Below are 27,404 nucleotides of genomic sequence, written 5' to 3' on the forward strand. Positions count from 1 at the left end.
TCTCAATCAATCAATCAATCATTCGCATTTATAAAGCGCGCTACTCACCCATAAAGGGTCTCAAGGCACTGGTGGGGGGGGGGGTCAGTGCTCGAAGAGCCAGGTCTTGAGCTGTCTTCTGAAGGAGAGGTGATCAGGTATGGCGCGAAGGTGGCTGGGCAGAGAGTTCCAGGTCTTCGCTGCCAGGAAAGAGAAGGATCTTCCTCCTGCGTGGGCTTTGCGGATGCGGGGTACGGCTGCCAGGGCCTGTCCGGTAGAGCGTAGAGTGCGCGGAGGAGTGTAGAAGGAGACGCGGTTGTTGATGAGTTTGGGTCCGAGGTTGTGAAGGGCTTTGTGTGCGTGGGTGAGGAGTCTGAAGGTGATCCTCTTGTTGACTGGGAGCCAATGGAGTCTCTTCAGGTGTCCGGAGATGTGGTGGTGGCGGGGTATGTCCAGGATGAGTCGTGCGGCAGCGTTCTGGATCCGCTGAAGTTTCCTCTACAGCTTGGTGGTGATGCCGGCGTACAGAGTGTTCCCGTAGTCCAAGCGGCTGGTGACGAGGGCGTGGGTGACTGTCTTCCTGGTGTCGGTGGGGATCCAGCGGAAGATTTTGCGGAGCATGCGGAGGGTGTTGAAGCATGCCGAGGTCACCAAGTTAACCTGTCTGGTCATGGAGAGGGATGAGTCCAGGATGAAGCCGAGGTTGCGTGCGTGGTCGGTGGGTTGGGGCGCGCTGCCTAGGGCGGGGGGCCACCAGGAGTCGTCCCATGCGGTGGGAGTAGGGCAGAGGATGAGGACCTCCGTCTTATCTGTGTTCAGTTTCAGCCGGCTGTCTGTCATCCAGTTCGCTACTTCCTTCATGCCGTCATGTAGTCTGGTCCTTGCTGAAGTGGGGTTGTCGGTGAGGGATAAGATGAGCTGGGTGTCGTCGGCGTAGGATGTGAGGTCGAGTCCGTGTTTGCGTGCGATGTTTGCCAGGGGGGTCATGTAGACGTTGAAGAGAGTGGGGCTGAGGGAGGATCCTTGAGGTACGCCGCAGATGATCTCCGTGGCTGTGGATCTGAAGGGGGGCAGGCGGACTCTCTGAGTCCTTCCGGAGAGGAAGGAGACGATCCATTTCAGGGCTTTGCCTCGGATGCCGGCGTTGCTGAGGCGGCGTATCAGGGTGCGGTGGCAGACCGTGTCGAAGGCTGCAGAGAGGTCCAGGAGTATGAGGGCCACGGTTTCTCCCTTGTCGGTCAGGGCTCTGATGTCGTCCGTGGCTGCGATGAGGGCGGTTTTGGTGCTGTGGTTGGCCCTGAAACCGAACTGTGTGGGGTCGAGGGAGTCGTTGGTGTCCAGGGCGCTGGTGAGTTGAGCGTTGACGATTTTCTCAATCACTTTGGCGGGTAACGGTAGGAGAGAAATGGGACGGAAGTTTTTGAGTTCGGTGGGGTCTGCTGTGGGTTTCCTCAAGAGGGCGTTGAGCTCTGCGTGTTTCCAGCTCTCCGGGAAGGTGGCGGTGGTGAGGGAGGCGTTGATGACGTCTCGGAGGTGCGGTGCGATGATGTTGTCGGCCTTGTTGTAGATGTGGTGCGGGCAGGGGTCCGATGGGGATCCGGAGTGGATCGAGTTCATGACGCGGGTGGTCTCCTCGGTGGTGGTTGGGCTCCAGGTGAGGATGGTGGTGATGTCGGTGGCGGGTTCCGGGGGGGGGGGGTTCGCGTTGGTGGTCGTGAAGCTGTTGTATATATCGGTGATCTTGTGGTGGAAGAAGGTTGCGAGGGAGTCGCAGAGGTCTTGTGAGGGAGGGATGGGGTTGTTTTCTGAGTCCGGGTTGGAGAGCTCTTTGACGATGCCAAATAGTTCCTTGCTGTTGTGGGCGTTGTTGTCAAGTCTGTTCCGGTAGGCTGTTTTTCGTGCGGCGCGGAGGTGTTGGTGGTGTTGGCGGGTGGCGTCCCTGAGAGCTGACATGTTCTCCTCGGTCTGGTTGAGGCGCCACTTCTTCTCGCGGGCGCGGCATTCTTTCTTGGAGTCCTTGAGGTCGGGGGTGAACCAGGAGTTTTTCTTGTGGTTGTTGGTGTTGGCTTGAGTCTTCAGGGGGGCCAGGAGGTTGGCGCAGTCGGAGATCCAGCTTGTGAGGTTGTTGGCGGCTTCGTTGGGGTCGGTGGTGTTGGTGGGTTGGTTCTGGGAGAGGGTTGATGCGAGCTGTTCAGTGGTGATACGATTCCAGTGTCTTCTTGGTGGTTGCTGGGTGTGGTGGTGCATGGTGGTCTTCTTGAAGCTGAAGTGGACACAGCTGTGGTCCGACCAGGTGAGTTCGGTGGTGTGGCTGAAGGTGATGTGTTTGCTGGAGGAGAAGATGGGGTCGAGCGTGTGTCCGGCGTAGTGGGTGGGGGTGTTGACTAGCTGTTTCAGTCCCAGGTTGGCGAGGTTGTCCAGTAGGGCGGTGGAGTTGTTGTCGGTGAGGTTCTCCAGGTGAAAGTTGAGGTCTCCTAGGAGGATGTAGTCGGTGGATGAGAGTGCGCAAGGGTTGACGAGGTCTGCGATGTCTTCGCTGAAGTTGGTGCGAGGTCCTGGTGGTCTGTACATGAGGGTGCCTCTGAGGGTGGTCTTGGGGTCGCTGTGGATCGTGAAGTGGAGATGTTCGGCGTCGGGGAGTGAGCCGTCGGTGTGGGTCGAGATGCGGATGGAGCTTTTGTGTCCGATGGCGATGCCTCCTCCGGTGCGGTTGGTGCGGTCTTTCCGGATGATTTTGTAGCCGTCGGGGATGGCTATGGCGATGTCGGGTGCCGAGGAGGGGTTCATCCAGGTCTCGGTGAGGAAGGCGATGTCAGGGTTCGTTGAGTTGATGAGGTTCCACAGTTCGATGGCGTGCCTGTGGACGGATCGGGTGTTGACCAGGATGCAGTGGAGATTGCTTTCGGGGGAGTCGTTCTTGACGGGAGCGGTGTGAGTCCGTTGGCAGGTGAAGCGGCAGTTGCTGCAGGTGAAGGGTCCGTGGGTTCGTTTCGGGGTGGCGCAGTAGCAGCCCGGCGTGCGGCCGGGGTTGAGGTTGGCGAGGGTGGCGGAGTCGTAGGTCAGGCAGGGGTTGCGGGGGCCAGGGGTTCGGGCGCTGGGCGCGGTCCGGGCGCGGACGGGCGCAGACGGGCTTGCCTTAGGCGCGCCTTCGGCGCGCCCGCTGCGCGCGTCCGCTGCGCGGCCTCGCAGAGGCCGCCATATATGGGGTAGCTGGGGGAGGAGGGGTCAGCTGGGAGGTGGGCGGCGGGAGGGTAGGCGGGGAAAAGCGAAAAACAGCGGGAAAAATCGGCGAGGCCGGAGAACGGCGAGGGGGCCAAAAGTGGACAAAAGCTGTGGAGAAAAGAGGCAAAAAGCGAGGCGAGGGCCAGAGAACGGCGAGGGGGCCAGAGAGAAACAACGGGGGAGAGAGAACGTGGCATGGGGACCGGGCACACCCGGGGGGTCAGGCACTCGGGTTACACGGGAGAAAACGGGGAGAAATCAATCACTCAAGCCAGTCACACGGGGCCAAGCACTCGGGTTACACGGAAGAAAACGGGGAGAGATCAATCACTCAAGCCAGTCGCACGGGGCCAAGCACTCGGGCGAAGGAGGACACCAGCGGGCAAGACGGCAGCTGGAGCGGAGCTGAGAGGTGGTGAGAGGAGGCAGACAGGCACTGGTGGCGCTGCGGAGGTGGGGGAGCGACCTACCCTGGGGTCAAGGGTCGCTACCTCCGCCTCGCAGCGGCCGCCATATATGGGGTAGCTGGGGGAGGAGGGGTCAGCTGGGAGGTGGGCGGCGGGAGGGTGGGCGGGGAAAAGCGAAAAACGGCGGGAAAAATCGGCGAGGCCGGAGAACGGCGAGGGGGCCAAAAGTGGACAAAAGCTGTGGAGAAAAGAGGCAAAAATCGAGGCGAGGGCCGGAGAACGGCGAGGGGGCCGGAGAGAAACAGCGGGGGAGAGAGAACGTGGCAGGGGGACCGGGGACCAGGGACTCTAGGCAACATTCGGGGTATGCATGGCAACTGATGCCTCTTAGTTCACAAATGGCATTGTTGTCAGGTGGGAGGAGCGGCAGTGTTTTAACTCATGCTTAAAACGAGCACTTTTAATAACTGCATCAATTCAGTGCTATAATCTTGTTTACTGAGGTGACGCGCTAAAGAAATGCCCTTTTTTTAATTCTGAAGCGACATTATCGCACAATTACATCATGTTTTCTGTATGATTAACATGCCGATCATTTTCACTGCTCGCCCACTGGCTCGTATACGCTTGGCTCGTTTCCGGCTGGCTCTACCTGCTAATTAATATATTGGCTCGCGCACCTCTAACAAAGAGAGATGAATGGATACATGACAGTGAGCCCAGTAGATGGTAGAGAAATAGACTGGTGCAGACAAATAGACAAAGTCAGTCTCCATTGCCTCACGTCAGAATCATCACTTTCAATAACCTGGAAATCTGCCGGCAAATCCCACATGCCCCAACCTCATCCCTTTCACCTATTCTTAGCCAAAGCGGCAGATTCTGAGCTGTGCCCTGCTGGTGCAGAGGAGCACGGCAGAGTCTGTAGAAGCGCTGGGATCCCTAGCCTCTCCGGGGGGGCACCCAAGCCTTCCGGGTGCCTTCACACTCAGGATAAATTAATAAATTTTGTTCTGTGCTTTAGTCGCCCCTCTGTGAGCACTGTCTGGTAGATGAAGCTCTGTGTTAATAAACACATTCAGAGAGGTGGTTGTGCACAAACAAACAACAGCCACAATGCCGTACGTTTTGAACTTGTAGTTAAATACCTGCTCATCGAGTACCTCATTGGCTGATCATTCCATGGCACTACCAAAATTACATTTGGACACATTTGCTCAACTGTAAAACACTCCCTCCTATGGGTCATTTAACAACTCGGGGCTTTGGGCTTAGGTAACCTACTTTGGATGCTGTGTAAATGAGTAAATACAAAAATGAATGCAATGAAACTAAGCAACCAGTACTGCCCCAAACACTGTGAAAACTGACACGCATTTTGGCATTTTGATTAGTTAATGTCGATTTTCTCATAGATGCGAGTAAAGTACTCTTAATATCTCAATGAAATCTGCACACTTAACTAATAGCACCGGGCGACCTTTGACAACTAAGCAATGAATACATTTTCAAGTACCCCCGAAGCCCCCCGCCCCCTCCTTGGCAAACTTCATTGCCTCCCAGTGTTTGGGGGATAACCAAGACGCAGGAGAGTGAGTCAAATAGTCTAGAAAATTAAAGAGAAGCCGGGATTCGGATTCACATGCTCCAATCCCGATCGCGTTGGTTAGTCTGTAAGCAGTACTTTTATTAATGAGTTTCGCATTAGTAAAGCACCACAGTGTGCATGTGTGGCGACACTTCACCCATGAGGTTCGTGCCAAGCAATTGTTGATACAATCCACACTTTGCGTCTTTTTCAATATATTTATTACGAAGTGCAGGACCTTTTCAAGGGATTTTGCACACTACATACATTCACTCCAAAAATAAAATGTGTAGGTAAAAAACATTGCCATTTACAACGTCAATAGATCTAACTCACAAATGCGAGACCTATTTGCATTGCTTGTTTCAATGAGTTACCAACCCCTCTGGGGCGTTGGTATCTTTTCAGTGGTTTGCGGCCAAACTTGCAGTCACAAACCATTGATACATCTTATTGCAATTCACCATGAGGAGGGAATGCCCCTTTCACGCCTCATCTTAATTGCAATTCTGAATGAATTGCAAAACCCCTTTTGCAATTCGAAAGGGTTTTTCCAAATCAAAAAAGGTACTTGGTACATGACAAAAAGTCATTTTGCTGAGGCAAACTATGATTTTGTGAATTGCAGGATTTGTGACTAAAATATGCACGTGTACCTGAGGTCGAAAATCTCTCTAAATGGAAGTCTTGCACAATTTTGTTGGTGCTGCATAGACAAGATTTTTTTCCCAGTGCTGCCTATTGACTCATGTTTTGACATTTAGATGCTGCACGTTTTTTTAGAAGGCCCTCCCATGAGCACTTTGGGAAATAATAATAGGAATTAGGGAGAAGAAAATTGACGTGAAGTCCTAGGTGTTGCACTCAATAACAACCAGGAGCTGAATGTTTGTTATGCAGTGTTCGTAAAGTGCCACTTACATTGACTCCTAGATTCAGCAACACAAACCACTCATGGCTGTCAGGGAGTCTGGCCTTTGCATGTTGGATTGCACTAGATACTCCCTACAAAATATAAAAAGCCAAAGAAATGACTGCTAGGACAACTAGTCTTAATCTCTTTAGTTCGGCCTTCGAAGCGTTGGCGACTGCAGCCATTGGCAGTGATGAGACACTGGGCAAGGGCTCAGGGAGACCTAGCTCAAGAACTGGAGGCTTCCCCTTCAGTTCCCCTGTTGGGGGCTGAAGCAAAATTGCCTAATTTTCAACACCCACCCAATCCCCTACCCTTTGGTGATGTCAATGAGCTGTGTGGGCATTTCCCCACTTGAATGGAAAGAAGGAACTGTTGAGTAGTTCCATGGGCATCCCTCCATCTAGGCAGCACCCTAAAGTTTTGAGTAGGCATTTTTATTAATGCTTCTTTCAAACTTCGTGTTTTAGGAGGGGGTCGACCCTGCTGGGAAAGGTCGCTTCCCCAGGAAGGCATTCTTTTTTAATTTGTTATTTTCCCTTCCCTGGATGGTGAAGGGACATTCGAGCCCTAGAGGAAAGCACGATTGATCCCTCTGCCTCAGGGAAGGAAAAACATGGCAGTCCTTTTGCTACATTCTGAAGCTCAATACCTTTCTCACTGAAGTCTGCTGGAATGGGCGTAAAGCAAAATGTGAAAGGCAGAGTAACCGATCAATGGCTGATGTGGGCTAACACATTGCCCTGTACCGTGGTGGGTGGAAGGGGAATGTGAATGGCAGAACTACGGGTGAAATGGGTTAGCATTGCTCCACTATGTATGCTGTGATAATGCATATGCTGCAGGTAGAAGAATAGTATTTTCTTTTTTGTCTCTTTTAGCTTCTTTGGTGAAGTTCGCTGTTTCACAATGAGAAGAGTGCGAAAAGTGTTTTTTTCTCATTTTATTCAGCTATTTCTTAGTCATTTATTATCACTTTATTTCAGCTCACATCATATAGACACACACATTCATTGGATGACTGCTGTCCTGGTTCCATCTGGAATAATGGAGGAGAGCTCTGCAACAGATTCGGAGCAACATGGCCGATGTCCGGTGGAGCTGTACACCGCCGCTGCCGTCACCTACCCAGCCGGACATCGGGCACAGTGCCCCTCATCACTCCGCTGGTACTCCTTTCTCCCCCCGCCTTCTTGTGAACTCCGGTGGGTCTTCCGGCTGCATGTCCGCCTCGCTGTCCAGGCGGTCCCGTCGATCTACGCTTGCCTTCCCAGACCTTTGCTGCGAATTCCTATCTTCTGGCGGCGCCGCTTTGGGGCTTCAGTTGAATCGTGTGGATCTTGCGACCCCGGACATAGTTTCCTGGAGAGTGCCACAACGCAGAAGCCCGTCTTTATGAGCTTGTTTTCCCCTTTGGCTGTGTCGTGCCCTCCTGACCACGCAACTGCCATTCCCTTACGGATCCGAGCCTACGCTGACTTCTCCCCTTACTTTCGATGCCAGGCGAGGGGTCGACGACACCCTGCTGTTCCTCCTTCAAATTTTGGTGACTTTTCCTTCCCATTCAGCCTTGTTCCTGGGGTAGGTGTTCTCTCTGACTTTTCAGCCGGTTCGGTTTTGCACGCATTGCCCACCATTTTGTTGTGAGGTATTTACCTCCATGACCTGGACCCTTCATCTTGCGGCTGCACCTGATCCTCACTGTTGGTCAGCGCCTTTCTTCCGCCTTTTGACCATCACCCTCTGTTTACCCCCGTATTTGAATCTTGCCCCTTCACGGCATTATCCCAAGGAGGCACCCTTCACGACTTTATTTTGCAACCCAATGCGGTGAGGGTGACCGGCCTCACACTGGGTAATCTCAGGAATCACCACTGGTTTTGTCAACTTCTGACCTTTATGGTGTTCCCTGCCAGTACTTTACACCCCTTGGCCTGCTCCATTGGTCTTGTTTTACACATCTTTTAACTGAACCAGCAACCAATGTAGCTGTATTTTTAGTTAACGTTTTCTTCGGGGACCCCTACGGGCCCAAAACCACCACCCCTGAGTGCAACACCACCTGAACACCTGGCTGAACGATGGCAATAATTTCCTGCTCTGTAAATATGTAATATATATTTGTCCAAGCCTAATTGCTGCTAAAATGTAATCCTGAGTGAATTTGCAATTTGTATATATATAACTCTAACCACTAGTATATGTAGTAGACCGTTGTACTTACTACCACTCCTATGTGATCTTAGAGTTTATCGGTTTGTATCTCTTCCCTGAGTGACTTTGCAATTTGTTCTGCTTGTATCTCTTATGTAACTCATGAAATCCAAAGTCCTTATGTAACGCAACTGGTTCTTTTGTGAAGTGCTCTGACACCTTCGGGTAATGTTCGCGCAAGATAAAATAGCATTAAATAAAAATTAAAATACATAAAAAAAATGCTGAGATAGAATCTGAGAAAAAGGATTATGGAGTTGAATCTGTAAGTGATTTTTCAATTGCTGGAATTCCATCCTGTATGAAACTGCATTATTATTTGGAGTGGACAATTTCCCACCTCAAGGAATAATCAAATCTCTTGCCAAGGGCAACCATTCACTAAATCAACCTGAGCTAACCCTGTGGAAGCTACAGCACAGATCAGACAGGCTTGACTGATGGCAGTGTGAAAAGTATTCATGGAGTTCCAAAACAGTAATAAAGTTAAAAGAACAAGGCTATAAGAATCCTAAAGCAAATCAGAAAACTAGAGTAAATAGAAAAACATAAAATGACACTACAATGATAAAAATCTAATAGGGGGGACCAGAGATAAGAACTTTTGAAGATTTAAGAGAAAATATCTCTAAAAAGCAAATAGCGTCAATGGTTGTCAATGATAGACCAGAACCTAGATGTGATTTCAGGCTGACTGCAAAGGAGCGTGGTCGGATACACCAACCAGGTTCAACCCAGTCAGACGTGGCCTCTTTTTTGGAAATCAAAATCCTTCCACACTGCTAGGCAGCAGGCTGTATCCAAAGAACTCCTCACTAAGTAAGATAGGCGTTGGATAAAGCCAGCTCAAGTTGTTGGTTTTGGCAGGAAAAGCTCAGAGTGGGAGAAATTAAAATCTCACTCCCATGGAAGTCCTCTGGCCAAATGCATACTTTTGCCACCTACACCAGGTCAAGATTTTTATCTTTGGACTAAGTCTCTTTTTTGGAGCTCATAGGGTAGGGTGGCAAGGCGGGAGGCAGTATACCTTGTTGGAAAGAGTCCGCTGAATCGGACTGCCTTCTGCGGAGAAGCACCAAGCTTGCAAAACCGGTTTTATTAGCCCAGCAAGGTCGGGCCTTGAAATAATAGGCTGGGGTGGTTTGCACCTGTCCTCAAGAGGTCTGGAAGTCCAAAATGCTACTAGGTCCAAGCTTTTCAGAGGTGGCAGGAGAAGTCTAGTTACACATAGCCAAGGGTCCCAGTATATCAAGAATAGCACTTGGGGGGGTCCCAACTCACTCCAGCAGTGGCCACTAGCAGGGTCCAGGTCAGGTCCAGTTGGTACTGGTCAGCAAAGCCCTTCAGGGAAAAGGCCTCTTGCAGTTTGTTATGGCCTTGTAGCTACACTAGAGATCAGGCAACTGACCCTTGGTGTCCACTTTTTTTCCTGGGTACAAGGGGGGGGAATAGGTCCAGTCTTTCAAGGCTCCTCTCAGGCCACAGACAGCAGGTCCAGTTTTTTTCTGTTCTTCCTCAGGTCCAGAAAGTGTTCAGTGGAGGATGCCTCGGGGTCCCACATTTATTCCTGGTACCAGCTAGTGGGTGGGGGCAACTCCTGCCTTCTTCCTAACCAATGGTGTAACATTCATAGGGTAACCCTATCCACTTTTACAACCGTTCCTGTTTGCCATACTGCAAAAAAAAAAACACTGTGTCCCTCACCTTCAAAATCCAAGATGGGGGAAACCATTCTCCCTTTCTGCAGAACATGTGGGCCCTCGGTAATGAGCAGTGCCCTCTTCTATGGTCACTCCAAACCAGTTCTGGGGTAGCTTTCTCCCCACTAGATTTGGTGCCACCTTCACTAGCAGAACAAAAGCTGGGGCCTTTCCAGTTGTCACCTCACATTAACTTGTAGCAGGGGAGGCCCCTTTGAAGTATATTGAGTTTCTGGGTACACCCCAACTGAAATTCCTGTCAGGGAACCAAAATACCCCCCTACTAAGCCTGGGCAGAGTTTGCGGAGTTCCTTAAGCGGCGGAGTGCGCTTGGTCACGCCCGTTAGTGTTGATTTTCAGCGGGTGTTTGTCCTGTGTTGGAAAATCAACACAAACTGCACCATGAGCAGCGCAAGAGGGCGCTGCTTCTTTTCTGCCTCTCGAGTAGATTTTCTACTTGAGCAGCAACTTTTTCAATGCAAACAGAAGGTTTCTCAACGCGAGCGGTTGCGACCACCCGCGATCGCCTGAATTGAGAAATCTGACCACACGCATTGAGAAATCTTGCCAGGAGGTGGATTTTTTTTGCTCGCACTCGCCAACTTGACGTTGCGAAATGCGAGCGGGGAAAAAAAACTCTACTCCGCTGCGCAGAGCGGAGTTTTTCAGAACTCCACATGCTCCACGGAGCACGGAGTGCGGAAAACGCGAACGGAGCGGAGTTCACTTCCTAGGTTTGCTCCCTACACCCAAGTGATTGAATGTGCTCTGTAAGAAGGTTTCACATCTCATCAGGGATAATCTTGGCTGGGCTACTACTGTACAGTGAATGCAAATCAGCCTCCTGGAGCTTTGGGCAGAGAAAAGATTACTTTTGTAAAAGTTACTTTTTGTTAGAATTTATTAGAAATCCAACTTCACTATTGAGTTGGGCTTTTAATATATATTAGTGGTTTAATCATGTTTCGAGTTGGTCCCAACCGAGGGTTAGCAGAATTAATAATACATTTAGCTTCCAAGTGTTTCTATATGGGTCAACCAGAGCCTTGTTACAGTGAAAATAGTTTTTAGGGCCTTGCCACTGTAGGGATATGATGACACCAATTTTCTACATGTCTCACTTTTACATACCTTGCACCGTCCCTAATGAGCTACTAGGCCTACATGAGGTGACTTACTAATATTAAAAGGGAGGAGGTTTACACCTATCAAAAAGGGTTATATTAACAGGTCACACTGCAGATTTTACATAGCAGCAGTCAGTCTACACAGGTTAGGTGTCAAGTCATGTATGCTCTGCCACTGTAGAGGATGGCACATTTGATTCTTCAGTCCACAAGTGGCATTTCACTTTCAGGCCTTGGGTGAGCTTTCTATACCACACACTAGGGACTTACAGGCAAATTAATGGGCCAATTAGGAATAAGCCGATGTATCCATGTTTACAGGGGAAGCACTGACACTTTGACACCTGGCTAGGAACATCATGTAAAAGATGGTAATTTCCTACATATCCAGTGAAGACTCATCTTTTGCTTATTCTAGGAACATGTTCATGGCATGTGTGATGTTCCTTTGTAAGTACAATCTGCACAGTGAAGACACAGTGGCAGTGCAGCACAATCCAGAGAGCAGGCAGGTACTACACCTAACACAGACAGAGGCATCATTGGCAGCCCCTCTATAATATTAAATCCCAAATTCCCCTATTCACTGCAGACGCCAAATGTGAAGATAACTGCAATTGCTTTGCCTAATGACTTCCATCTTGTTCTGTTGACTTTCTTCAGGGTATTGCGCACCAAACAAATGAGTGAGATCAACAGTTTGAGGGAGCATGGAGACACCCTTGGGCTTCATTCGAATGCACACCATTGGATTCCCACTTCAAGTGGGCAGTTAAATATTTTCTGGACCTAAGGCCTAACCTGGGAATAGTACACAAATTAACTCTACAGTCATGCTGGCATCGTATGGTTTGGGCAACACCCAGCTTCGCACCGGTCATGAGTAGAGACAAGTTTTTGTTATGCAGCGAACGCTGCATTTCAGTGATAATTCTATAGCATTGCCCTGGTACCATCCAGATCATGAACGTTTCTTCAAAATTTGGAATGTCATAAATGATTTGTTTGCTAAGTTTCTAGAGATATTTTCCTGGAAATAATATAACGGTCAATGATTTGTTGATCCTGTACAAAGGGCCACTGCTATTCAGGCAGTACATATAAAGCAAAATAGATAGTTATGGCATTTAAATACACGTTATGAGAGTGCTCTAGTCAAGGATATAATGAACACCCTCACTTTAGCAGCTTTAGCGGGTGGTGGAGGCACGGAGCAGTTTGTATAATATAACACCTTTAAAATGAGTGTCAACCCACTCCCTCAGAGTCAATCGGGATATGGTTCAAATTTGGGGGGGGGGATTTATTTTATGGCTACTCCTTTGGTACTAGTGGTTGTGCATACTGCCTCAGAGTACATACTGGAAATGACTCCTCTATAAATCCCCCTTGCACGCTAAGACTTAGTGAGAGAATTGTAGGTGAACTTCTCTAACCACTCCTTCATAAAGGTTATAACCTTTACATGGACAACTAATGCAGTTGTACAGCTGTTCAGAGAGCTGTACAAAGCTGAACTGTGGCATGCGGTACAATTTGAAGGCACCATAAAGGGTTCACGCAAGCTCGTTGCATTCCAATGAACTGCTCATAGACAAATTCTTAAATAGGCTGGAAACTTGTGTGCTCATAACAATCCACACAGTTCAGGGTCCCTTGGCAGATGTTCACAAGCCCAACCACATTCTGGATTACAAATACATGGGCAGGGTGGGTAAAGAGGACCAGGTACCTCAACCATATAATATGAGTTGTGAAACATGCGCATGGTATAAGAAGTTGACTACCCACCGGATCCAGTGTCAACATATAGTGCATATGTTGTCTACTGTCAGATGACAACAGGAAGACCACTGTCTTTCCCTGACTTTCTATTTGCCATTATTGAAAGTCTTATTGCTGTAGAAGTAGCAGCCTCTACTTCGTCTGCTGTGACACATAGTGCAGAATCTGTCCTGCCATTATCTTCCATCAGAGGGTGAAGATATTCCAGTCACCATATTACAAGTACATTAGAGTTAATGCACTGCACATTACAATGAAAGAAACACAGGCTACATTTTGACAGAGTACCTTATGTCCCAATCCCTAAAGCCCTTGGAATTTCTGGAAGTGCTCTTTAGGGAACTTAGCAGAATCTGCTCTAACATGTTTACTCTAGTATTCTGTCAGACACAGAGGATGGTTAACACTAACCTTACAGCCGGGTACAGCAGGAACGATGGATGAAGTGAGTTAATCCCTTCCACTATAGAGGACTATCTAGGAGTAGATATATTGTACACTCCACAGACAGCCCCTCCAGAGGGGAAAGGGAAAAAAGGGACAAAGGAAACAATAACTTTGCCGCTGCAGGGCCCAGAATAGGGATGTCGTCAGAAGATGTAGGCCTCTCTCTTCTATAGCTCACCCCAACCGCCCTGTAAGTGGGAACACAATCAACACATTAGAGTACTCCCCCTTCCTATCCGTAATGCCCCTATACCCCCTATGTCTCATTTACTTACTAGAATGCTAGCGGTGCTTCTCTTATTTAAAAAAGGCACAAAAAGAGAAAAATAAAGGAAACAAAATAACATCACAGTCTTGGATCTGAACGAGGTACTTATCTTACTGCAGATAATCCTCTTTTGCTGATGGTTAGTATCTTGCCGCTCCCCTTGCTGAGTTAGCCAGAGCATGCTTGAGATCCGAATGCAACTGCACCCCTAATACGATGCGGAGTAATGATGGAACCGCCTTTCCCTGTGACGGCGGTGGGAACACGCAATTGCCCAATGCGTCTTCCTGAAGGTGGATACTAAATAATCCCAAAATCAAAGAAGCTGCGGCACCGGCGTCGAGCCTCCTCCTCGTAACATCCGAGGAAGGCTAGACGCGGTTGCAGGGTAGCGGTCTTTCGTTCTCCGTGTAATCCTCTGTCTGGGTCATGGAGTGCGTGGGAGCCTGGAATCCATCCCGGTCTGCTTCACTCCGATACACACTTCCTGGCACGCCCCCGGGATTTACTGTGAGGCGTCAGAAAGTCACAAAACACCGCTCCAGGGTGGAGAAAAGTCAGCGCGTAGCGGTATACTGAACCGGGAGTCTCCGGTAATTATGGCGGCTGCCTTCCGTCAGACAGAGGCTGTAGAAACAAAACACACAGTCCACGGAAGAGTTCAAGTACGGCAAGTCTCGCTGGTACCGGGTATTAGCTCGAGTGACAAGCCTCGAGTTTTACGAGGGCAGAGCTTAAGTACACAGTTCCACGGGCGGTCTCAACTGTCTCAAGGGGTTGTGGGAGTTGTGGTTCATGAACTGCGCATTCCTATCCCTGCCTGGCCGTGACAGTACTCCCTCTCATCGACCGACGCCTCGGCGGACCCCCAGGCTTGGTAGGGAAGCATAAATGATAACGCCTTAGACGGCCAGGGCAGTGTAGATTAGCCACCGGCTCCCAAGAGCGTTCCTCTGGGCCATACCCTTTCCACTCTATGAGGTAGTGTACTCGCCCTCTGATGTATTTGGAATCTAGAATGCCCTCTACTTCGTATTCCTTGTTCCCCATCTACGTCTACAGGTGGTGGTCTTACTGGTAAACGTGTACCCTGCAGACAGGGTTTCAAGAGGGAAACGGGAAACACTGGGTGGATGCGCCAAGCAGGAGGAAGTTCTATTTTTATGGCGACAGAGTTCATGATCTTCTCTATATGATAGGGTCCCACATACTTAGGACTCAAGGGAAACAACAGGTTGCAGCCTAAGTGTTTAGTGCTAAGCCATACCCTGTCTCCTATTTTATAGGGAGGTTCTTCTGTTCTCTTTTTATCTGCCTGTGATTTGTTCCATGTTCACGCCTCTTCTAGGTGCATTTTGGCCTTATTCAATACTTGTTTTAGATGCGCGTGGTGATCTTGGATTGAGGGGTGAGTAGAGGCCACAGGACTTTCAAAGGGCAAGATATTGGGATGGAAGCCATGGAGGCAATAAAAAGGTGAGCATCCCAAGGTTGAGCGATCAGCGTTATTGTAGGCTAACTCTGCTGTCCACAAAAGCCTACTCCAATCTTCTTCCTGTAACAACGTAAAACATCTCAGGTATTGCTCCAAGGTTTGATTTAGTCTTTCGGTCTTCCCGTCTGTTTGAAGATGATAGCTTGTCGATAGACGGGCATCGATCTTCATGACCCCACACAATGCCTTCCAGAATTTGGAAGTGAATTGGGTTCCTCGGTCCGTGATGATGACCGATGGAATTCCATGTAGTCTCGCTATATGCTGCAAGAAGACAGTGGCCAACTCTGCGGAGGTGGGTAACTTGGTAAGAGTGACGAAATGACCCATTTTAGTCAGATGATATACTACCACTAGTATGGTGTTATAACCGGAGCTAGGAGGCATTTCCACAATGAAGTCCATGGATATCGTGTGCCAAGGAGCTGGAGGCGTGGGTATAGGTCTGAGTAGGCCCCTGGGTCATTGGTGTTGTGCCTTGGCTTGGGTGCAAACAGAACATTCCGCTATGTATTGTGCAGTATCTCTCCGAAGTGACCTCCACCAAAAGTAACGAGTCAAGGTTTGCAATGTTTTATGTATACCCATGTGTCCTTCTAAGGTTGTGTCATGGATCCATTGTAGGACTTGATGCTGAAAGGGACCCTCAGGAATATACAGTCTGTCATCATGGAACAGCAATCCGTCTTTCACTGAACGGTGTGATGCTTCCTCCTGGACCCAAGCGTCTTTATCGATACCAGTGATTTGTTTCTTGACTCAAGTCAGGAAGTCGTGAGAGGTGGTTAACACCGCTGCCTTCATGGGAAAGGAAGCCTTCTGTAGTATGCAGGGGGGTGCTTCTGCATTCTCATTGTTACCCGCCGGAATGGGCAAAGGTCTAGAGAGCGCGTCTGCCTTCCCGTTTTGTGGCCCTGGTCGATACTTGATCACGAAGTCATAGTCTGCAAAGAACAAGGACCATCTTAGTTGCCGAGGTGTTAGTGCTCGAGCGCTCTTTAGGAATAGCAGGTTACGATGATCTGTATATATTTCCACAGTGTGTTTGGCCCCCAGCAGATGGTGTCTCCATTCCTCACAGGAGCGTTTGATGGCTAACAGCTCCTTATCGGTGATGCTGTAATTTATCTCACAACTGGACAGCTTCTTTGAGAAAAAGACTACTGGATGCAACTGGCCCGTGTCTGGGTGCCTTTGAGAAAGGATTTCCCCTAGGGCGTAATAAGAGGCATCCGTCTCGAGTACAAATGGTTGGGATGCGTTGGGATGTCTCAGTACTGGAGCACTGGTGAAACAAGATTTTAACGTCTGGAATGCGTTCTTGGCTGCCTCAGTCCACTTGAAAACGGTTCCCTTCCGGGGAAGAATCGTTAGGGGTTGAATAATACAGGAGAAGTTTCGTATAAATCGTCCATAAAAAGGAAGGAGGTTTCCAGTCCAGGATGGCTTGCGTTTTCTTTTTGTCCATACAGAGTCCATTGGGGCCTATAACGTAACCCAAGAACTCCACTTCCGAGGTATGAAAGAAACACTTTTCCAATTTTGCATAAAGCGAATGTTGCTGGAGTCGTTCCAGTACTGCCGATGCGTGTGGTATGTGTTCTTCCATTGACGTGGAGTACACTAGGATATCGTCAATATAAACGATGCATGACACGTCCAATAATCCTCTTAGTACCTCCTCCATGAAGTATTGGAATGCGGCAGGGGCGTTGCATAGCCCAAAGGGCATCACCTGATATTCGTATAGACGGTATTTGGTCCGGAAGGCTGTCTTCCATTCATCCCCCTGCCGCACTCTCACCAGATGATACGCTCCACGGAGGTCTAATTTGGTAAAAACTGTAGCCCCCTTCAATTGGTCCAACAAAACAGGTATTAACGGCAGGGGGTACCTGTTCTTTTTGGTTACTCTATTGAGAGCCCGGTAATCAATACAAGCCCTCAGACCCCCTTCACGTTTCGGTATAAAAAAAAGAGGAGAGGAGGCCGGGGAAGAGGAAGGACGTATAAAGCCGTTAGCCAGCAGTTTCTCCAGATATTGTTGTAGGTAAGTGGTTTCTGCTTCGGTTAGGGCGTAAATGCGGCTACACGGAATGCTGGCTCCTGGTTCCAGGTTTATCACGCAATCATATGCCCTGTGTGGAGGCAGCTTACTTGCTTCCTGCTCGCTGAATACTGAGTGGTATGCCTGATATTCGAGTGGCAGCGTGGTGACGCATCCCACACTTGGTGTAAGACAGCTGCTGGCGAGCAATTCCGCAGGGTTTGTCTGTTGTGGGGCTTCTTGCAGCCTGGCTAGTGTGCAATGTTCCTTGCAGTAGGCGGAATTCAATGTAACTGTTTGTGCTGCCCATTGCACCAAAGGATCATGTAGAGTGAGCCATGGCATGCCCAGTATAAGAGTGGAATGGGGGGCATCTATCAAGTCGAAGTGGATGTATTCGTAATGATGTAAGCCCACCTGCATCTGGATTTTTTGGGTATGATAACGTATAGGACCTGAGGTGGGTTCTGTGCCGTCTACGGCTTTTACTGGTTCTGGGGCCCTTTTCTTAATACAGGGTATGCCTAGTTCCTGTGTGTAGCTTCGGTCAATAAAGTTACCCGTAGCCCCTGAATCTATCAAGGCATGCACGAGCACCGATCCGGCCACGGGTATCTCCAACGAGACACACACATTCATATGTGCCACGGAGTTCTGAACAGTGTTTACCACCGCTAGACAGACCTCTTCCTCCTGAGGCCTCATACAAGGTGTCTGGGACTTGCTTGGGCGTTCTAGTTTTCCGAATTCTCTTGTAAGTAATCCACCACGGGCACTTTGTGTTCCACGGAAGTCTTTGAAAGGTGACTTAGTTTTCGCCTTGCAGTCCTTTATGAAGTGCCCTGGTTTTCCGCAATACATACAGAGCCGTTGTTTCCTCTTCCGCTCTCTTTTGCCTGTACTTAGAGGTCCTCTTATGCCGCTCACCTGCATGGGTTCTGTTCCCTCGGCACCCATAGAGGGTCCTTCAGCAATTGCCCTGGGACGAGGGGTTTCACGACGTGGTTTGTCTCCTCTCCTTTCCTGTAGCCTATGGTCTAATTGCACGGTGAGATCTATGAGTTCATCGCAGGAGGTTGGCATGTGCACCACTTGTGCCAAAACATCTTTCAATTCGCTTCTCAATCCCTGATAATACAGTGATGTACGTTTTTCCATAGGCCAGGCAGTCTCGGCTATGAGTCTATTGAAGGTCGTAATATAGGACAACAAGTCCTGGTTGCCTTGCTTGAGGGTTATTAATTCCCTATCTAGGGAGAGCAGATGTGCCTTCCTATCAAACAGTTTGCGCATTTCCTCACAAAAGGTGTCAAAATTACGCAAGGCGGGGTCGTCTCTTTCTATGAGGGGAAAAGACCAGCTGGCTGCGTTACCCCCCCAGATAGGACATCACGAAGGCCGTTTTAGCTTGGTCAGTGGGAAACACTGCTGGTTTGCACATGAAGTGCAGCTTACACTGCCCTAAAAAGATACCACATTTCTTTGGTTCCCAATAGAATCTTTCAGGAGGGGCTAGGGGGAGCTGTGCGGGCTGTATGACCTGGATGGTAGAGGGACTTGTGCCACTTCCCAATGCCTGTGTTGCTTGCCCAGCATTAGTCTCCTGAGAAGCAGGAGGGGGTAGTGTCCAGTTTCTAATGTACTGAGACCCTCGTGCCCCCGTGGGACTAGAGCGAGACAAACCTGCTACCTCACGTCTCATAGTACTCATCTCGTTTCGCAATTCTAGGTTCTCACCTCTGAAGGCATCAACCTCCAGTCGTAGGGCTGGTAATGTTTCCAACACCGACGTGAGGACAGTATTGGTATCCATCGTTCGGGCCGTAGGTTACCGTGGGCTTGTCACTCTGTCAGACACAGAGGATGGTTAACACTAACCTTACAGCCGGGTACAGCAGGAACGATGGATGAAGTGAGTTAATCCCTTCCACTATAGAGGACTATCTAGGAGTAGATATATTGTACACTCCACAAACAGCCCCTCCAGAGGGGAAAGGGAAAAAAGGGACAAAGGAAACAATAACGTTGCCGCTGCAGGGCCCAGAATAGGGATGTCGTCAGAAGATGTAGGCCTCTCTCTTCTATAGCTCACCCCAACCGCCCTGTAAGTGGGAACACAATCAACACATTAGAGTACTCCCCCTTCCTATCCGTAATGCCCCTATACCCCCTATGTCTCATTTACTTACTAGAATGCTAGCGGTGCTTCTCTTATTTAAAAAAGGCACAAAAAGAGAAAAATAAAGGAAACAAAATAACATCACAGTCTTGGATCTGAACGAGGTACTTATCTTACTGCAGATAATCCTCTTTTGCTGATGGTTAGTATCTCGCCGCTCCCCTTGCTGAGTTCTCCAGAGCGTGCTTGAGGTCCGAATGCAACTGCACCCCTAATACGATGCGGAGTAATGATGGAACCGCCTTTCCTTGTGACGGCGGTGGGAACACGCAATTGCCCAATGCGTCTTCCTGAAGGTGGAAACTAAATAATCCCAAAAATCAAAGAAGGTGCGGCACCGGCGTCGAGCCTCCTCCTCGTAACATCCGAGGAAGGCTAGACGCGGTTGCAGGGTAGCGGTCTTTCGTTCTCTGTGTAATCCTCTGTCTGGGTCACGGAGTGCGCGGGAGCCTGGAATCCATCCCGGTCTGCTTCACTCCGATACACACTTCCTGGCACGCCCCTGGGATTTAAAGTGAGGCGTCAGGAAGTCACAAAACACCGCTCCAGGGCAGAGAAAAGTCAGCGCGTAGCGGTATACTGAACCGGGAGTCTCCGGTAATTACGGCAGCTGCCTTCCGTCAGACAGAGGCCGTAGAAACAAAACACCCAGTCCACGGAAGAGTTCAGGTACGGCAAGTCTCGCTGGTACCGGGTATCAGCTCGAGTGACAAGCCTCGAGTTCTACAAGGGCGGAGCTTAAGTACTCAGTTCCACGGGCGGTCTCAACTGTCTCAAGGGGTTGTGGGAGTTGTGGTTCATGAACTTCGCATTCCTACCATGCGTGTACTAGTGCTTAGTGTAACTATCCCTGCCTGGCCATGACATATTCAAAGGTAGATATGCTCATGCAGTCCAAGGAATGAGTCAGAGACCACCGGCATATTCACACACTCACTCCTCTCTTACAACCATACACTAGGAGGAGTTGGATTTAGCACAGCGAGTGTGCTAAGGGTCCATGAAAGACATGTCTTTCTGATCCTCAGGAGGATTCCCTGGGAGGTGTTAGTTAAGGTTCACTTGGCATGCGTACAGTATTAGTCAGTGTTTTGTGGGATACAAAGACATGAAGAAGTAGTCAACCCTTAGGCTAGCGTTCTTTTCATAAGGTTCTTGTATAAGTAGAAGGCAGATGGTCAACGTACTAGTGACATACAGAACACTGCACACAGCACTACAAACATAATGAGTAGTCTTGTCTGTTTCCTTCATCATAATAGAAGTAGATTATAGTCAATGTACTGCACATGTTGCTTGACGGGACATACACCACATTTAACAGAGTATCCTGTGTGTCAAAACCCTAAAGACCTTAATCTTTCTTGAAGTGCTCTTTAGTGACCCAGCAGATATGCTCACACAGTCTGATGAATAGATCCGAAAGGCACTCTCGGACACCCTCAACTTACATGCATAATAGGAGTTGGATTTAGGGCTGCAAATGTGCTAAAGGCACATCAAAAACAAGTCTTTCTGAGCCTCATTATGCTGCCACAGGGAGGCATCAGTAACGGTACACCTGGCACCCTTGTGGTATGAGGACTCCAAGTGAGACTGACATAAACAGGTAGTCAAAGCTTAGCCTTTGTTTTTTTCATAGACATCTTGTGTAGGTAGAAGATGGATGGTCAGGATAGAAGACATTACCCCACAAAATTGGCTGGTGTTATTTGTGTAGGGACGATTGTGTGGCTGTTGGCTGGCAGAATGTGTGGTTCTTGGCCGGGGGAATGAGTGGCTGTTGGCTGGAGGAATGTGCGGCAGCTGGCTGGCAGTATGTATGTATTGATTTGCTCGAGGTGTGCTTGTATATACATTGGCTGATGGTTGGTTGAGTAGCAGTTTGACTTGTGTTTCAGTTCTGTCACAGTATGATGTGATGGGTCCTTAAATGGAGGAGGTTTGTTGATGTGAGTGTTGTATAAGTTGGGCTCATGGGTGGTGGTTTGAATGGCTGTGTGTCACGTGCATGAAAGTTGTGTGAATAAACAGTAAAGTGGATGGTGCCTTGACGAGGCATTATGGCTCCCTACCAGTAAGGTTTAATTTTCGGATATTGTTATTAGTATTTACTCTTTGAACAGATTACTACTGGTAGTGCCAAAACCAAACCAAATGGTATGAGCTTGTACTTCAGAAGTGGATGGACTTCAGGAGAACAATAGCCCCTACCAATTTTGAAAATTGAACATCCAGAGGAGTTCAAGGTGGGGAAATGTGTGGACTCCACTTACATATCCACAATGCCCTAAAACCTTCCAACTTTGTGTAAAAATCACACATCTACTTCATATTTCTTTGATGAAAACTTCCAATATCTGTTGGGATCTACAAAATCCCTACCACTTACCATTCCCACACTTCTCCAAATAACAACGGTGCCTCATTTGTGTGGCTGGACCTAGCTTCAGTGCTTGGAAAGAATCAAACTAGGGACAATGAAAAATCCATGGACCATAGTCCAGCCACACATGTGGGGTACCGTTTTTATCACGGGAAGTGTGGAAACACAGAACAGTATGATATTAGTTATTATAAAAATTATTTCTTTCTATTTTTTGCTTCCAAATGTAAGTCAGTGTGCAAGAAAGATCACATTTTGCTAATTACCCTGAATAGTATGGATAACCATCAAATTCAGAGTTGTATAAATAATCACTATCGCTAGAATTAGCATCTAGGGTACATTTATAAAAAAGCCTAGGTTTTCTTCACACCCGTTTTTCATTTATTATAATTTACCTTATGAATTGATTCATGGACAGTACACAATGAAAAATCAATATATGCTACAGTTCAGTTGTTGGGTCTGTGTATTGTGTGTTTTTGGCCAACCAACAAACATTTTATATCCTTGCAACCAGAAGGATCCAATATATGTAATGCTATACTGCTTTTGTAAATCAGCTATCGGGCCAAAAAATGACAACATTGTCAGCTATTTCTATTTTTCCTATCTTTCCATTATTTTTATTTTAATGACCAATTTCTTTGGGGAAACCATGAGCTATCTACAAAAGATGCCCCTTGCTAATATTGGAATTTTATCTAGTTTTTCAGAAACGTATATCTACAGGGGTTCACCTGTGGGTTTCACAATTGTTTAAATCACAAACTACAAGTAGGCTAAAACAAACTCTGCTTGTTCTCGAAAGCTGGGAAGTTAGCGATCTTAGCAGTGCAAACCTTCCTACACTGTATTGCACAGCATTTTTTCCAATCTTTCAAATAAGAAACCCTAAAAAATGTAGCTGTATTTTGGCTTTTTTCTCTGTTGCTTCCAGGGAAATTCACAAACCCTAGGTACCTTTATAACTCCCAGGATGTGGGAAAAAAGGAGGTACATTTGTCAAGTATAACTTTTGTGGATATAAAACGTTGAAGGCTTAAGCGCGAAGTACCCCAAACATCAAAAAAGGGATTAGCATCAGGGGTGGAAAAGTCTCATCAGCTATGGGGTTAATTCTCCATTTTCGTTAGCCTGACTGTGAATGACTAAGCTTAACAGGCCCTTAGTGGCCATCATTGAGATTCCGATACTGTCTAAAGAAATTGACTAAATGAGATTAAGACCAGCCTGGTAGTGCCTTTTGGGAAATATCTATTTGGGTTTTCAGTCATTGCTAACAGACATGTACATTTCTCATGGGCTACTGAGGATTTATTTATTTAGGAGAGTGAAAGAGCCTTCTGTACACTCCAGCCAGAACCCCTTTCCTACAAATGTGATGATGTGTAAATACCACAGTTGCTCTCCCGAATTATAGGAGGAGAACAGGACTTTGGCAGTAGAGGATCTTGTGCATCTGCACAGGTAGAATTTGGGTACACTCTCATAACTGGGAAAGGAGACCAGTCAAATACATTGAAATCAGTGGCATAAACATTCCGTTTTAACATAGCCAACATTACAATGCTTTTTGTCTCAGTGGTGAAAACTTTAACATATCGTTTTGAATTCTTATATCTTCACCTTGATTTTACAAGACATATTTACATGGTTATTGACCTTACTGTGCCTAAATATTTGCTCTGTCTACAAAATAAAAAGCCTTACCTTTGGGAGCTCGTATATATATATGAAAGGTGAATTGTTACAGTAGCCAAACACCAAGTTTGCATTTGGTCCCAAAACGGCTGATGACAGTGCGCGCTCCAGCTGGTATACATGCTTCCTAATGACGTCATCCTTCAGCATGCCTTTGTGATTGGTGTACTGAGTGGGATCTATTATATATCAGAAAATGCCACTGAATAAATATGCTGTTACAGATATACAAGCAAACATTGTTTTATTTCCAACAAAGCGTTAGAGAATGTATAAAGGTCACACAGCCATCTCCTACACTGAATCTTAGTGGAAAAAGAATTTTCCAAAACTATCGCGGAAAGATGGATTATCTAAACAGAGTCCACGGTCTCAGTGCCCACCGAGCGACCTACAGATTATACGTTCAAATCCATATTAAATACAACCTAGCTTTCCATAATTGCACTGTCGAGGCAATGAGGTTTCTTCAGTTCAGGAATGCCATGTTAAACGCTGGCCAGCAAAAATAATCCTTGTGAGGGGATACCCTCGCCACAACTCCGATTTCTCGTTTTTTTAAATTTTATTTTTTTACTTCTGGTTCCACGAGGGGACAATGGGCTTCTTCCCACTGCCACATCAGACCAACGCCCACTCTCTTCCATCACAATCTGGTTCCTTCACTATGAAATTCAAATCCTTACATCATTTAAACAGTACAAAAAAGTATTGTTAGTCAATTGATAATTTTTCTAGTGGAATTTGGGTTTTAAATGAATTTAATGAAGTAAGGAGGAGCTGGCCCAGCACAACAAAGAGAGAGGTTTGTGATGAGAGAGTCAAAGCCGGTATGATGTGGTAATTTCTTTCAGTGAGCTGAATTTACTGCTGGAGTGCTGGGTGCTAATAGCCTTATTACGATTACCTGCATGGCAATAATCTTTTAATTTTGCTCTGCTCTACTCTGAGCTGCAAGGGGTTCTTAACAGTCGCAGTTTCCTGCAAATGTGTTTCTCTTGGAATGCAATTTTTTTTATATATGTATATACATAAATATTTATTCATATAGAAATATATACACACACACACAATATACATGATACATATTAAGGATTACTTCTAGCCTAGAATGTGCCTATTCCTATCACAAACACAACAAATGTCCATAAAAACATTTGTTTACATTTTGGAGGCAATGTAAACTATGTAGTATCAATGCTGAATTTGAGCCGGTGCGTTCCAGTCCTCGGCACCAGCACCTAGTTGTCAGCACTGACACTTATGACAGTCTGCCACATGGAGGCGCTGTCTGCCTAATTTAGTATGAGTAAATATATTTGCATTTATATAGCGCTTACTGCCTCTGACAAGGTATCAAGGCACTTTTTCGGCGAGTTGCACGCTACTCTGGAATTCCCAGAGGATTAGTGGTGAATTAGTATAGGGAGATATAAAATTAATTTGAGCGGTGGACATGCGAGTTTGTTATTTCGATTAAATGGATAGTGGAGTGATAGAGGGAAGGGATTGCATTTATATAGTGCCTGCTACCCCTGATCAGGTTTCGGGGCTCTTTTCAGAAGGTAGCACGCTACTACGGAACTCAAACAGGATTAGTGGGGAATTAGTATAGGTAAATATGAAATTATGCATGTTAGTCTGTTAATTGGATTGAAAAGGTTTGTGGAGGGATAGAAGGGGGGCAGGTCTAGAAAGTGTTTTTTTGGGAGCTCATAGCAGTAGGAGGAGGTTTGGGATGAGTAAAGGGGAGGTGGAGGGTGAAAGAGTCAGAGGGAAGTATTTTGAAAGGCTTGTTTGGGATATCTGAATAGTAAAAGAGGTATGAGATGATGCAAGGAGGGAAGAGTCTAGAAAGGGTTATTTAGTGGATCATAGTAGTAGAATGGGGTTTGGGACGAGTCAGAGAGTGGAGGTAGAGGATATGTTGAGAGAGGTATAGGGTAGTACATTGGAAATGCTTAATTAGAAGTAAAGTAATAAATAAAGATACATAAGTACATGGAAGTTATTTGCATAAGGAAGGTAATAAATGTAGATTTAAAGTTGTATTTAATAAACTCAGACATTCAAGCGTTTCTGTACTTTAAGTTAATTTATTTGTTTTTATAAAAACAATTTTTTGGGTGATTCAATAGTGAAGCAATTGTAGATAAGAAAACAAGTTACTTACCTGTAACTACAGTTATCCAGTATTGGTATCTTTCATAGATTCACATGCCTGAATCATTCCCCGTCGCCGAGGCGGGAGTCCCCGGTAAATAAAAAAAGTAGTGCCAAAATGCTAGTAGTAGTAGTAGGCCCAAAGAAAAGGCCCAAAGCCTGTATCTTAGCAGCCTATCTACCTCATTATGCAAAAAGAACCAAGAATTTGGTAACAACCAATCAGACACCAGCACCCTTCTAGAACCCTCTCAGCAGAGCCAGTTCTCCTCAGATTTTCGTAGCACAAGTGGGAAGTGAACGTCCCAAAATTTATAGAACTGACTCTACGGGGAGGAGGGTGGGTGCATGTGAATCTATGAAAGATACCAATACTGGATAACTGTAGTTACAGGTAAGTAACTTGTTTTCTTATCCAGTATTGGGGTATCTTTCATAGATTCACATGCCTGAATCAGAATAGCGAGCAGTATACCAAGTATACAGTCGTTTGCGGATGGCGGGAGACTAGTGCTGATACTCCCTAATTGCATCCACAGCTTGTTAACAAGAGGTATAAGAAAAGATCTTAAAATTCAAAATATGCCATCTATAAAGAGAAAAGCATGTTAACATGAAAGCAAATCATCATTGTAACACATTGCATTGTTATATTAAAGATATCAACATCTTACATATTAAAATATGAAAAAAGGGTACCTGAAGGTATCTCAAAGAAACAGATGTCGTAGTACAGCTTGCCCAACTGCTGCATCATCACGATGCGTAGATTGGAGGCAGTAATGTCTGGTAAAAGTGTGGACATTTTTCCACGTCGCAGCACGGCAGATATTTTCCAGAGTCACACCAGCAAACAATGCTGTAGACGCTGCTACTGTCCTCGTGGAATGGGCCTTGGGTTTCCTCAACAGAGGCCTGTGAGCCTTGTCATGGCAGAAAAGTATTGTAGATGCTATCCATCTGGCAATGGTGGATTTTGTAACCGCCTTTCCCAGAGTAGTTTGGCCATAAGCCACGAATAATTGATCAGACTTTCTGAGGTTCTTTGTTTTCAGAAGATAGAATTTAAGACATCTCTTGATATCGAGAGAATGTAAGGCTCGTTCCACTGGGGTGGATGGATTAGGAAAGAAAGTCTTTAACGTCACTGGTTCATTAAGATGAAACTGTGAAGGCACCTTAGGTATAAACGTTGGATTAGTTCGGAGGTGCACGTAGTCTTGAGTGAAGCGTAGAAAAGGTTCCTTTACAGTAAACGCCTGAATTTCACTCACTCTTCGAGCTGATGTTAAAGCCAGAAGTAAAGCCACCTTCCATGTAAGGAATTTTAGGTCAGCCTTGTGGATGGGCTCGAATGGATGCTTCATTAGCTGCAATAAGACTGTGTTGAGTTCCCATTCCGGTGGCGGAAGTCTGACCGGAGGAAACTCTCGGAATAGTCCTTTCATAAACTGTTTAATTAAAGAGGATGAACAAAGAGAAGGGCCATGAGCACCCCTTCTGAATCTTGAAAGTGCAGCTAAGTGGACCTTGACTGAAGGGAAAGAAAGCCCAGATCTTGCCAGGTGTAACAAGTAAGGAAGGATCTTTTCTGCAGGGTCATCCACCGGGTGCACCTGGTTTGCTTCACACCAGCAGCAAAACCGTTTCCATTTTAGACGGTAAGTTTTTATCGTGCTCTGAGCTCGTGATTTTGTTAATATATCCCTACAGTCCTGAGGGATATCCAGGTCCTTAAACTCTAAGAAGTCAGGAGCCATGCGTGTAAATGTAGGGACTG

General features: G+C 47.0%; 1 protein-coding gene across 1 annotated transcript in view; it reads right to left on the minus strand.

Annotated features, from left to right (window-relative positions):
* Positions 1-27,404, minus strand: part of CFAP43 (cilia and flagella associated protein 43) — a 638,428-nt gene that overhangs the window by 437,374 nt on the left and 173,650 nt on the right. Inside the window, exon 14 of the mRNA XM_085607024.1 lies at positions 23,471-23,640. Within this exon, the coding sequence (XP_085463150.1) occupies positions 23,471-23,640 (170 nt within the window). The remainder of the gene's footprint in view (positions 1-23,470; positions 23,641-27,404) is intronic.

This window comes from Triturus cristatus, chromosome 1_2 (genome assembly GCF_964204655.1).
Source record: "Triturus cristatus chromosome 1_2, aTriCri1.1, whole genome shotgun sequence".
Taxonomy (NCBI): Eukaryota; Metazoa; Chordata; class Amphibia; order Caudata; family Salamandridae; genus Triturus; species Triturus cristatus.